The sequence below is a fragment of the Oncorhynchus keta genome, chromosome 22 (assembly GCF_023373465.1).
Source record: "Oncorhynchus keta strain PuntledgeMale-10-30-2019 chromosome 22, Oket_V2, whole genome shotgun sequence".
Taxonomy (NCBI): Eukaryota; Metazoa; Chordata; class Actinopteri; order Salmoniformes; family Salmonidae; genus Oncorhynchus; species Oncorhynchus keta.
In genome coordinates this window covers 42,208,334-42,220,751 of record NC_068442.1, presented here as the reverse complement: position 1 = coordinate 42,220,751, position 12,418 = coordinate 42,208,334, and the positions used below count along the sequence as shown (strand labels likewise).

The 12,418-nt window shown below is 44.5% G+C and overlaps 1 protein-coding gene across 8 annotated transcripts in view; it reads left to right on the top strand.

Annotated features, from left to right (window-relative positions):
- The first annotated feature begins 7,679 nt into the window (after nucleotides 1-7,679).
- tdrd5 (tudor domain containing 5) overlaps nucleotides 7,680-12,418 on the top strand; it is a 38,452-nt gene continuing 33,713 nt past the window's right edge. Inside the window, exons 1-8 of one of the 8 annotated variants that reach the window (XM_052475271.1) lie at nucleotides 7,695-7,754; nucleotides 8,735-8,788; nucleotides 9,044-9,281; nucleotides 9,833-10,303; nucleotides 10,396-10,604; nucleotides 10,917-11,000; nucleotides 11,901-11,957; nucleotides 12,132-12,306. In XM_052475271.1, the coding sequence (XP_052331231.1) occupies nucleotides 9,053-9,281; nucleotides 9,833-10,303; nucleotides 10,396-10,604; nucleotides 10,917-11,000; nucleotides 11,901-11,957; nucleotides 12,132-12,306 (1,225 nt within the window). In that variant the 5' untranslated portion in view covers nucleotides 7,695-7,754; nucleotides 8,735-8,788; nucleotides 9,044-9,052. Of the gene's footprint in view, nucleotides 7,755-7,778; nucleotides 7,826-8,499; nucleotides 8,876-9,043; nucleotides 9,282-9,832; nucleotides 10,304-10,395; nucleotides 10,605-10,916; nucleotides 11,001-11,900; nucleotides 11,958-12,131; nucleotides 12,307-12,418 lie in introns of those variants that run through there. The other 7 variants (XM_052475272.1, XM_052475273.1, XM_052475269.1 and 4 more) reach the window with 7 other exon arrangements.

Below are 12,418 nucleotides of genomic sequence, written 5' to 3'. Positions count from 1 at the left end.
TACTCTTCCAGGCCTACCTCTCTTCTGGCCAGCAGATGTCGCCAACGAGCAGGAATAGAACGGCCTTCACACACCCACCCTTTCAGTCCATCACTATGGTGAATTGTGCACACAGTGGACACATGTTTTTGGAAATTCCAACATGTACCTGCTCCATTCACAGAATGTTTTACGACACCAGCCTTTGAAAATTAACCAGCCTTTGAAAAGTTGTTGCGTTGTTTTGTTCAGGAAATGTTACAAATGCCCATTCGTAATCTGTCATTGATGATAGTCTTACATTTCTGCTCTGTCCATCTTGATCCCACATGTAGATATAAAAGGCAGCATGATTCACTCTAGTGTTGAGAATATATACCACCACCCATTCACTCAAGTCCTTGGACACTCCATGTGATTCACACATCAGTGAGACTGCTCACAACCACATTCCATGAACAACCAAGGTCAATATCAAATGTCAATATCACACATAGGTTTAAATACTATTTGAAATCATTTAAAATACATTATCTGTGCATGATGGAGCTTGCCTGGCTTAATGGACCAATTAATGGACCAATTAGATAGTTCAAACTGTAAACCCCACCTATCTGGCACTCTAGTTCGGTTCGACTGAGCAAACAGTATTTGAACAATTTTAAATAGTATCTGATCCCAGGTCTGGAAAATATACAGACCTGTATCAAAGAGTGAACTGTAGGTTAGGTACCTGGATCTCGTGGGCGGTCCTCTTCCTGTCCAGAAGGATGTGGGTGAAGTTGTGGTGGGCTAAAATGGGGCGGCAGGTAGCCTAGCGGTTAAAAGTTAGGCCATTAACCGATAGGTCGCTGGTTTGAATCCCTGAGCCGACTAGGTGATGGTGCCTTTGAGCAAGGCACTTAAATGTAAACATCTCTGTCTGTCACCTGCAGCACAGCATTCACACTTGACAGGGCAGTCCAGCATAGAGCCATGTTCTCCTTTCAGTAAATATAACATTCCCTGCTCATCAGATCCTTGGTTACCACCTGGAAAAGATTCATGCTCAGAGAAAATTATATTTGAATATTTGATGTAGTTTGTGTTTCTCTGTAGAGTTGTCAGAGGGTTACCGTACTGTGACCAATTGGATAACAATTGAGCATTTTTGGAAGGATTTCCACTTTCTAAAAGTGGGAGATATAAAAGTAGGCCTTGGTCCCGGAAGCAGTAGATAGGGATTGGAGAGGTACTGACTTACTGTGTAGTGTACAGTATAATGAACATATGGACAATGGAGGTTGTTCACAAGACTTGTGCTGTGGTAAATCTTACCAGTTACCTTTTCAAATCCATTTTAAACCCATTTGAGAAATTCAGAGAGATTTGTTTGATGCAAGTCTCATCTCGCCTAAGACAATTCTTCCATGTTCTCATTTTCTTTTTGTCATTGTGTTTTCCTGTGTCACCATTTTACGAGTAACCCGCAAGGTGTGTCCCCAAGACAATCCAATTATTCGTAGAAACTATGAATGACTCGTTCAATGAGTCATCAAATAATATTATAATAACAAGTCCCCTGGGTCTCACTCGCAGTAAGTGAAGATCCCAGCTCTCTCATACTCCCTCACAACCTGTCAATCAACACAGTGGCTATATGTCAATCAATACTTGCCGTATCGGAATGACACAGAGAAGGACAGCCCACTGTGTTTGTCAATGAAATATACATAATATATTATATACATAATTATATACATAATTATGCTTACATAATGCAATGATATGCTTACATAATACAATGATATGCTTACATAATGCAATGATATGCTTACATAATACAATGATATGCTTACATAATACAATGATATGCTTACATAATACAATGATATGCTTACATAATGCAATGATATGCTTACATAATACAATGATATGCTTACATAATACAATGATATGCTTACATAATACAATGATATGCTTACATAATGCAATGATATGCTTACATAATGCAATGATATGCTTACATAATACAATGATATGCTTACATAATACAATGATATGCTTACATAATACAATGATATGCTTACATAATACAATGATATGCTTACATAATGCAATGATATGCTTACATAATACAATGATATGCTTACATAATGCAATGATATGCTTACATAATACAATGATATGCTTACATAATACAATGATATGCTTACATAATACAATGATATGCTTACATAATACAATGATATGCTTACATAATACAATGATATGCTTACATAATACAATGATATGCTTACATAATACAATGATATGCTTACATAATACAATGATATGCTTACATAATACAATGATATGCTTACATAATACAATGATATGCTTACATAATACAATGATATGCTTACATAATACAATGATATGCTTACATAATACAATGATATGCTTACATAATACAATGATATGCTTACATAATACAATGATATGCCTACATAATACAATGATATGCTTACATAATACAATGATATGCTTACATAATACAATGATATGCTTACATAATACAATGATATGCTTACATAATGCAATGATATGCTTACATAATGCAATGATATGCTTACATAATACAATGATATGCTTACATAATACAATGATATGCTTACATAATTCAATGATATGCTTACATAATACAATGATATGCTTACATAATACAATGATATGCTTACATAATACAATGATATGCTTACATAATGCAATGATATGCTTACATAATACAATGATATGCTTACATAATACAATGATATGCTTACATAATGCAATGATATGCTTACATAATACAATAAGGAAATCTACCATTTGATGAGTGTTGTTCAACTCAATGTGGAAAATAGTCAAACCCAGAAATATTTTAAGCAGAACTATTGCCTGAAACATTTTTACACAGTCAACGTCAAGGTTTATACTGTACTGTACATCCTGTGTGTAATACGCGTTGTCTGTCTACAGTAAGGGAAGGTGGAAAAAGCTTACCTTCACACAGACCCAGTTGGAGATGACATCATGAGTAGTGACTCACACACTCCAAGACTCCACGACTTCAAGATTGGTGGAGACAAATATCAACATTCAGACTTACAGTACATTGACTTACTGCACATTCAGACCGACTGCAGCGTACATTCAGACCTACTGCAGAGTACATTCAGACCTACTGCAGAGTACATTCAGACCTACTGCAGAGTACATTCAGACCTACTGCAGAGTACATTCAGACCTACTGCAGAGTACATTCAGACCTACTGCAGAGTACATTCAGACATACTGCACAGTACATTCAGACCTACTGCAGAGTACATTCAGACCTACTGCAGACTACATTCAGACATACTGCACAGTACATTCAGACCTACTGCACAGTACATTCAGATTTACTGCACAGTACATTCATACCTACTGCAGAGTACATTCAGACATACTGCACAGTACATTCAGACCTACTGCAGAGTACATTCAGACCTACTGCAGACTACATTCAGACATACTGCACAGTACATTCAGACCTACTGCAGAGTACATTCAGATTTACTGCACAGTACATTGACTTACAGTACACTGCATTCAGATGTACTGTACAGTAACAGTAAACTAAGGTCCTTTCAAATAAATTATAATTGAAAATAAAAAGTGTCTCAGAGTAGGAGTGCTCATTTAGGATCAGCTCCTCCCTCTTATTCATTATGATTTCTAAACTCTGTCAATCACCACATCCTCATCGGCAGACTCGATAGCCTTGGTTTCTCAAATGATTGCCTCACCTGGTTCACCAACTACTTCTCTGATAGAGTTCAGTGTGTCAAATCGGGGGGCCTGTTGTTCGGGCCTCTGGCAGTCTCTATGGGGGTGCCACAGGGTTCAATTATTGGGCCGACTCTCTTCTCTGTATACATCAATGATGTCGCTCTTGCTGCTGGGGAGTCTCTGATCCACCTCTACGCAGACGACACCATTCTGTATACTTCTGGCCCTTCTTTGGACACTGTGTTAACAACCCTCCAGACGAGCTTCAATGCCATACAACTCTCCTTCCGTGGCCTCCAACTGCTCTTAAATACAAGTAAAACTAAATGCATGCTCTTCAACCGATCGCTGCCCGCACCTGCCCGCCCGTCCAGCATCTCTAGTCTGGACGGTTCTGACTTAGAATATGTGGACAACTACAAATACCTAGGTGTCTGGTTAGACTGTAAACTCTCCTTCCAGACTCACATCAAACATCTCCAATCCAAAGTTAAATCTAGAATCGGCTTCCTATTTCGCAACAAAGCATCCTTCACTCATGCTGTCAAACATAGCCTCGTAAAACTGACCATCCTACCGATCCTTGACTTCGGTGACGTCATTTACAAAATAGCCTCCAATACACTACTCAATAAATTGGATACAGTCTATCAAAGTGTAATCCGTTTTGTCACCAAAGCCCCATGTACTACCCACCACTGCGACCTGTACGCTCTCGTTGGCTGGCCCTCGCTTCATACTCGTCGCCAAACCCACTGGCTCCAGGTCATCTACAAGTCTCTGCTAGGTAAAGTCCCCCCTTATCTCAGCTCACTGGTCACCATAGCAGCACCCACCTGTAGCACGCGCTCCAGCAGGTATATCTCTCTGGTCACCCCCAAAACCAATTCCTCCTTTGGACGATCTTTATGCTTGGGTCTGGGAGTCACTGTTGGGAATGTGCAGACTCAGATCTTTGTGCTTGGGTCTGGGAGTCACTGTTGGGAATGTGCAGACTCAGATGTTTGTGCTTGGGTCCGGGAGTCACTGTTGGGAAGGTGCAGACTCAGATCGTTGTGCTTGGGTCTGGGTGTCACTGTTGGGAATGTGCAGACTCAGATGTTTGTGCTTGGGTCCGGGAGTCACTGTTGGGAATGTGCAGACTCAGATGTTTGTGCTTGGGTCTGGGAGTCACTGTTGGGAATGTGCAGACTCAGATGTTTGTGCTTGGGTCTGGGAGTCACTGTTGGGAATGTGCAGACTCAGATGTTTGTGCTTGGGTCTGGGAGTCACTGTTGGGAATGTGCAGACTCAGATCTTTGTGCTTGGGTCTGGGAGTCACTGTTTGCAGACTCAGATGTTTTGCTTGGGTCTGGGAGTCACTGTTGGGAATGTGCAGACTCAGATGTTTGTGCTTGAAGTCACTGTGGGAAGGTGCAGACTCAGATGTTTGTGCTTGGGTCTGGGAGTCACTGTTGGGAATGTGCAGACTCAGATGTTTGTGCTTGGGTCTGGGAGTCACTGTTGGGAATGTGCAGACTCAGATGTTTGTGCTTGGGTCTGGGAGTCACTGTTGGGAATGTGCAGACTCAGATGTTTGTGCTTGGGTCTGGGAGTCACTGTTGGGAATGTGCAGACTCAGATCTTTGTGCTTGGGTCTGGGAGTCACTGTTGGGAATGTGCAGACTCAGATGTTTGTGCTTGGGTCTGGGAGTCACTGTTGGGAATGTGCAGACTCAGATGTTTGTGCTTGGGTCTGGGAGTCACTGTTGGGAAGGTGCAGACTCAGATCTTTTGTGCTTGGGTCTGGGGGAAGGTGTCAGATCTTTGTGCTTGGGTCTGGGTGTCACTGGTGGGAATGTGCAGACTCAGATGTTTGTGCTTGGGTCCGGGAGTCACTGTTGGGAATGTGCAGACTCAGATCGTTTGTGCTTGGGTCTGGGTCACTGTTGGGAATGTGCAGACTCAGATGTTTGTGCTGTTCACTGTTGGGAATGTGCAGACTCAGATGTTTGTGCTTGGGTCTGGGAGTCACTGTTGGGAATGTGCAGACTCAGATGTTTTTGCTTGGGTCTGGGAGTCACTGTTGGGAATGTGCAGACTCAGATGTTTGTGCTTGGGTCTGGGAGTCACTGTTGGGAAGGTGCAGACTCAGATCTTTGTGCTTGGGTCCTGGAGTCTCTGTTGGGAATGTGCAGACTCAGATGTTTGTGCTTGGGTCCGGGAGTCACTGTTGGGAATGTGCAGACTCAGATGTTTGTGCTTGGGTCCGGGAGTCACTGTTGGGAATGTGCAGACTCAGATGTTTGTGCTTGGGTCCGGGAGTCACTGTTGGGAATGTGCAGACTCAGATCTTTGTGCTTGGGTCCGGGAGTCACTGTTGGGAATGTGCAGACTCAGATGTTTGTGCTTGGGTCCGGGAGTCACTGTTGGGAATGTGCAGACTCAGATCTTTGTGCTTGGGTCCGGGAGTCACTGTTGGGAATGTGCAGACTCAGATCTTTGTGCTTGGGTCCGGGAGTCACTGTTGGGAAGGTGCAGACTCAGATGTTTGTGCTTGGGTCCGGGAGTCACTGTTGGGAAGGTGCAGACTCAGATCTTTGTGCTTGGGTCCGGGTGTCACTGTTGGGAATGTGCAGACTCAGATGTTTGTGCTTGGGTCCGGGAGTCACTGTTGGGAATGTGCAGACTCAGATGTTTGTGCTTGGGTCTGGGAGTCACTGTTGGGAATGTGCAGACTCAGATGTTTGTGCTTGGGTCTGGGAGTCACTGTTGGGAAGGTGCAGACTCAGATGTTTTTGCTTGGGTCTGGGAGTCACTGTTGGGAATGTGCAGACTCAGATGTTTGTGCTTGGGTCTGGGAGTCACTGTTGGGAATGTGCAGACTCAGATGTTTTTGCTTGGGTCTGGGAGTCACTGTTGGGAATGTGCAGACTCAGATGTTTGTGCTTGGGTCTGGGAGTCACTGTTGGGAAGGTGCAGACTCAGATCTTTGTGCTTGGGTCTGGGAGTCACTGTTGGGAATGTGCAGACTCAGATGTTTGTGCTTGGGTCTGGGAGTCACTGTTGGGAATGTGCAGACTCAGATGTTTGTGCTTGGGTCCGGGAGTCACTGTTGGGAATGTGCAGACTCAGATCTTTGTGCTTGGGTCCGGGAGTCACTGTTGGGAATGTGCAGACTCAGATGTTTGTGCTTGGGTCCGGGAGTCACTGTTGGGAAGGTGCAGACTCAGATGTTTGTGCTTGGGTCCGGGAGTCACTGTTGGGAAGGTGCAGACTCAGATCTTTGTGCTTGGGTCCGGGTGTCACTGTTGGGAATGTGCAGACTCAGATGTTTGTGCTTGGGTCTGGGAGTCACTGTTGGGAAGGTGCAGACTCAGATCTTTGTGCTTGGGTCTGGGAGTCACTGTTGGGAAGGTGCAGACTCAGATGTTTGTGCTTGGGTCTGGGAGTCACTGTTGGGAATGTGCAGACTCAGATGTTTGTGCTTGGGTCTGGGAGTCACTGTTGGGAATGTGCAGACTCAGATGTTTGTCTTTTCCAAAAAGGTGTTGGTTTTTAGTACAGGAAAGACACACATCCTCCCAGACATAATTTAATTAAACTGTAAATTAAGTATTTGACCTACATTTCCCCTTCTGTAATGAATTCTCATCAAGGCCCTCACCTAGGCCAAGAAACAAAGTATTTTAGTTTATTATAAATTATTAGATTTGATGAACAAATGATTGAATAGTCTGTCATTCATATGTCTTATTATTATTATTGTTCATTAATATTAGGCTATTAATTATGGCTCCCTTGTTTCAGCTTTTGAAATAATTAATTGTTTTAATATAATAATTGTATTGTATTCATAGTTGTAGTAACTTTTGTAGGTGTATGTAATAACTTTTGATAACGTTAAGCAACTTGCCATGGCAATAACAAGGTTAATCATGATTTTGGAAGTGATTTTGTCTGTATTTGCTCGCCATACTTGCACGTACACGTGAGTGTTCGTGATTCGAGAAAATGTGTCTTAAGTGAGTAAACCATTCAATTTTCCTATATATTGCACCGCTTTGGAAGAAAACATGTGTTCTGAGACTACTAGGTGTGAATAAGCCAAATGCATTTTAAAAAATCTAAATGAATCTTTAGCACTTTAGCACCAGAGCTAAGTGGAATGTATCTCTGGTCCAGCACGTTACTAACGCCCTGCACCAGAGCTAAGTGGAATGTATCTCTGGTCCAGCACGTTACTAACGCCCTGCACCAGAGCTAAGTGGAATGTATCTCTGGTCCAGCACGTTACTAACGCCCTGCACCAGAGCTAAGTGGAATGTATCTCTGGTCCAGCACGTTACTAACGCCCTGCACCAGAGCTAAGTGGAATGTATCTCTGGTCCAGCACGTTACTAACGCCCTGCACCAGAGCTAAGTGGAATGTATCTCTGGTCCAGCACGTTACTAACGCCCTGCACCAGAGCTAAGTGGAATGTATCTCTGGTCCAGCACGTTACTAACGCCCTGCACCAGAGCTAAGTGGAATGTATCTCTGGTCCAGCACGTTACTAACGCCCTGCACCAGAGCTAAGTGGAATGTATCTCTGGTCCAGCACGTTACTAACGCCCTGCACCAGAGCTAAGTGGAATGTATCTCTGGTCCAGCACGTTACTAACGCCCTGCACCAGAGCTAAGTGGAATGTATCTCTGGTCCAGCACGTTACTAACGCCCTGCACCAGAGCTAAGTGGAATGTATCTCTGGTCCAGCACGTTACTAACGCCCTGCACCAGAGCTAAGTGGAATGTATCTCTGGTCCAGCACGTTACTAACGCCCTGCACCAGAGCTAAGTGGAATGTATCTCTGGTCCAGCACGTTACTAACGCCCTGCACCAGAGCTAAGTGGAATGGAACACCGCTAACCACCTGTTTCAGCTGTGCTAATTGATGCTATTTGGACAATGTTGGCTACATGCTGTTAACGAATTGAATCCATTAATTTATCTGCACCTGCAGACTTCAGACGAGTACCGTGGAATAAATTGACAGGCTGATTGACCTGTAGGAAAGGTTGGTCTTCGAGTTGTTAGTGTAAATGAGCTAAAATATGGAAACGGAATGCTTGTTGAAATAGGCTAGCCAGTCTATCTTTTTTTTGTGAGGAACCTACAGTGCTTTGATGAAATACGTTTTACATTGTGACCGCTTGTAACAGTCGTTAGCCTAATTAGCTAGTTGGTCCAATGGGGGGGTGGATTATTTGCACATTTCAGTGTTTATTGTTCAGAAAATGCATTAGTTAGCTAAACTGTAGCCTCTGTCAAGTCTCGCAGAATGACCCAGGAGCAGTTGCTTTCGAGCCTGAAGAAGGATGTGCGCTCCCTGCTCATCTCAGCCAAGCAGGGCCTGACCCCAGATCAGTTGAAGAGAGACTACATCAACATGCTGGGCCACCCCATGCCCCTGAGGATCCTTGGCTTCCGCAACGTGCTGGACATGATCCGCGAGATGCCCGACGTGGTGCATATCCTCTATCTGGGAGATGGCAGCATAGTGCTGAAGGGTAAGTACTGAGTACTCGTCCCACTGTTGATTTGCTGACTGTTATGTCAAAGCAAGTTTGTTTTGTCTTTAACACGTGACATTATAGGCAGAATTGTTTTGGGACACAGCATGCTATAGTTTTCATATTTGTTGACAAGAGGTACATTTTGCCTCATGCTTGGGTATAGTATGCACAGTGTCAGGAGAGGAAGAATATACCAGAACACAGATATCAATTCAACTCCAGCATATCAACCCATCACTCCAGTGGCTTACCGTAGTTTGAAGGTAGTTTTCCGCAAGGTCTGATCAAGGCTTTTTTGCAGGCTGAGAGAAAATATTTTACAGCAAATGTTCTGTAATTCTAGACATTTTTGCCAAGACTTATGACCTGTTCTGTTCATATGCTATCTGGGAAGGAGGAGGGGGGGTGACCTCCAGGGGGCCCCAACCAACATTATTTGTTGATTTTTTGGGGGCGGGGGGTCCCCAGAGCCTGTGGGCCCTCCTGCCTTGCGGGGGGGGGTCTATTTTTTTCCACCAGTGCATCTTTTTTCCACCATTCTGCAGCAGTGGCTGATGACGCCACCAGAGGCATAGTGGAGTTGGTGGCCAAGCAGCGCAGTGCCAAGAAGACCCCTGCTCAGCGTGGCTTCTTCTCGCCACGGTACCAGCATCACAACCCCATGGTCCTGCCGCGGCGTGGTCGTGCACCCCCGGCCCTGCCGGCTCAACTCCGGGCCCAGCTCCACCAGCTGCTCTCCCATGGGGCCGTGGGTTTATCGGAGCTGGAGACAGCCTTCGTCCGCCGCTTCGGCTTCCCTTTACGTGTCAACAACTACGGTTTCTATTCCATCGCCGAGATGCTGGCGGCGGCCGCCGACCTGGTGGCAGTCACACAAAGTAGGATGGGCTCCCAGCTGTCCCTCAGGGGGGCAGTGGTGGCATCACGGAGGACCGGACCCATAAAGCCATTATTCCCATTGAAGCAGACCTTCAAAACTGTTTCTATCGTAAGGCAGATGACCCAGACAAACTCAGGTTGGTTGGTCCCACAGTGAAAACTATAACTCCATTTCAAGCATATAGTGTTGAATTTAATTGATTGCTGCTCATCTGTTTTATATATCCAGTCCCAGTAGAAAGACACAGCATGGAGTCCAGTACTCCGAATCCAGTGTCCAATACTCAGAATCTTGTGGTACCAGCGCCACTCCCTGAGGCTGCAGTCCTTAACAGCCCAGAGGGGGACCAGGGCTCTCTGCCAATGGATTACACAACACCACAGCCTGAACCTGAACCCACGCAGGACGGACAACTGTTTCAGAAGTGTGTCATCAAGGTGTGTATAGTGCTGTCTGTAGCTCTGTGGTGTGTGTTCAGCCACGTAAAAATAGTTTCCCCGTGATCTGGTTATTGATTGGGTGCAAAGCCTGCCAACGTAACATTCAGATCTGCCAACATCAGGCTTACAACCAAGTTACTGTGCTGTATATTGGGTCTGTGCTTTTGCTGAAGCTTTAGAGGGCAAAAGTCCTGATTTTTAGAGAAGGGAATCGAATGTGCTTCTGAATAGCAGTAGTGAAAAGTAGAACAAATGCCTTGTAGCCCCTCCCCTTTGTCATGTTTTGCTTGTGTTGATTGGCATCTGCAGCTGGAGGAGGAGCTTAGGCAGCGTATTCTGGAGAACGGGGAAGCGGGCACTGTCAGTCCAGAACTAAAGGCCAAGCTTCGCCAGGTCAGTCCACTGGTTGCATCCCAATGAGCACCCTATTCCCTTTATAGTACACTACTATTGACCAGGGCACATATAGTACACTACTATTGACCAGGGCCAATTTTTACCAGGGTTCATATAGTACACTACTATTGACCAGGGCCAATTTTTACCAGGGTTCATATAGTACACTACTATTGACCAGGGCAAATATAGTACACTACTATTGACCAGGGCCAATTTTACCAGGGTTCATATAGTACACTACTATTGACCAGGGCCAATTTTACCAGGGTTCATATAGTACACTACTATTGACCAGGGCCAATTTTACCAGGGTTCATATAATACACTACTATTGACCAGGGCCAATTTTACCAGGGTTCATATAGTACACTACTATTGACCAGGGCCAATTTTTACCAGGGTTCATATAGTACACTACTATTGACCAGGGCCAATTTTTACCAGGGTTCATATAGTACACTACTATTGACCAGGGCCAATTTTTACCAGGGTTCATATAGTACACTACTATTGACCAGGGCCAATTTTTACCAGGGTTCATATAGTACACTACTATTGACCAGGGCCAATTTTACCAGGGTTCATATAATACACTACTATTGACCAGGGCCAATTTTTACCAGGGTTCATATAATACACTACTATTGACCAGGGCCAATTTTACCAGGGTTCATATAGTACACTACTATTGACCAGGGCCAATTTTACCAGGGTTCATATAATACACTACTATTGACCAGGGCCAATTTTTACCAGGGTTCATATAGTACACTACTATTGACCAGGGCACTATATAAGGAATAGGGTGCCATTTGGGACACATGCTGTCTTCACCTAAATACCAAATCCATCTAATGACAGTAGAGATTCTAACACGACGAACCTTCCATATAGGTTGTAGCCCAAAACAGTGAGGGACTGTCCGTCCACGATCTCCCTGCAGAATTCAAGGTATTTTATACTGACAAATCAAATACATTTCCTTTGGAATGCCTACATACTAGCCAATGCCGAATGAAGACTAATCATTTTTGAGTTTTTTTAAATCACCAAGTATTACTTCTTGTTAGTGTCTTGTATGTTGCTCTGACCTTTGTTGCCCTTATGACCCACGGTTGACCCCAGAGGGTGTTTGGGGAGGAGCTGCCGGTGGTCCAGAGTGGCTTCCTGAGTACCACGGAGATGGTGGGTGCCCTGAGCGACACGCTCTACCTGCGGCCCATGGCGGGTGACGAGGGCAACCACTGGGTGGTCATGGACATCCAGAATGCCCCTGGACACACAACGCCTCAACAACCAGGTCTGCTACACTCCTCTGGCTTTAACCTAGGATCAGATTACACCATTACCAATCCTCAAATGAACCATCAGGGGGGTAAACAAAAATCAGACCTTAGATCAGTGGTTAGAGG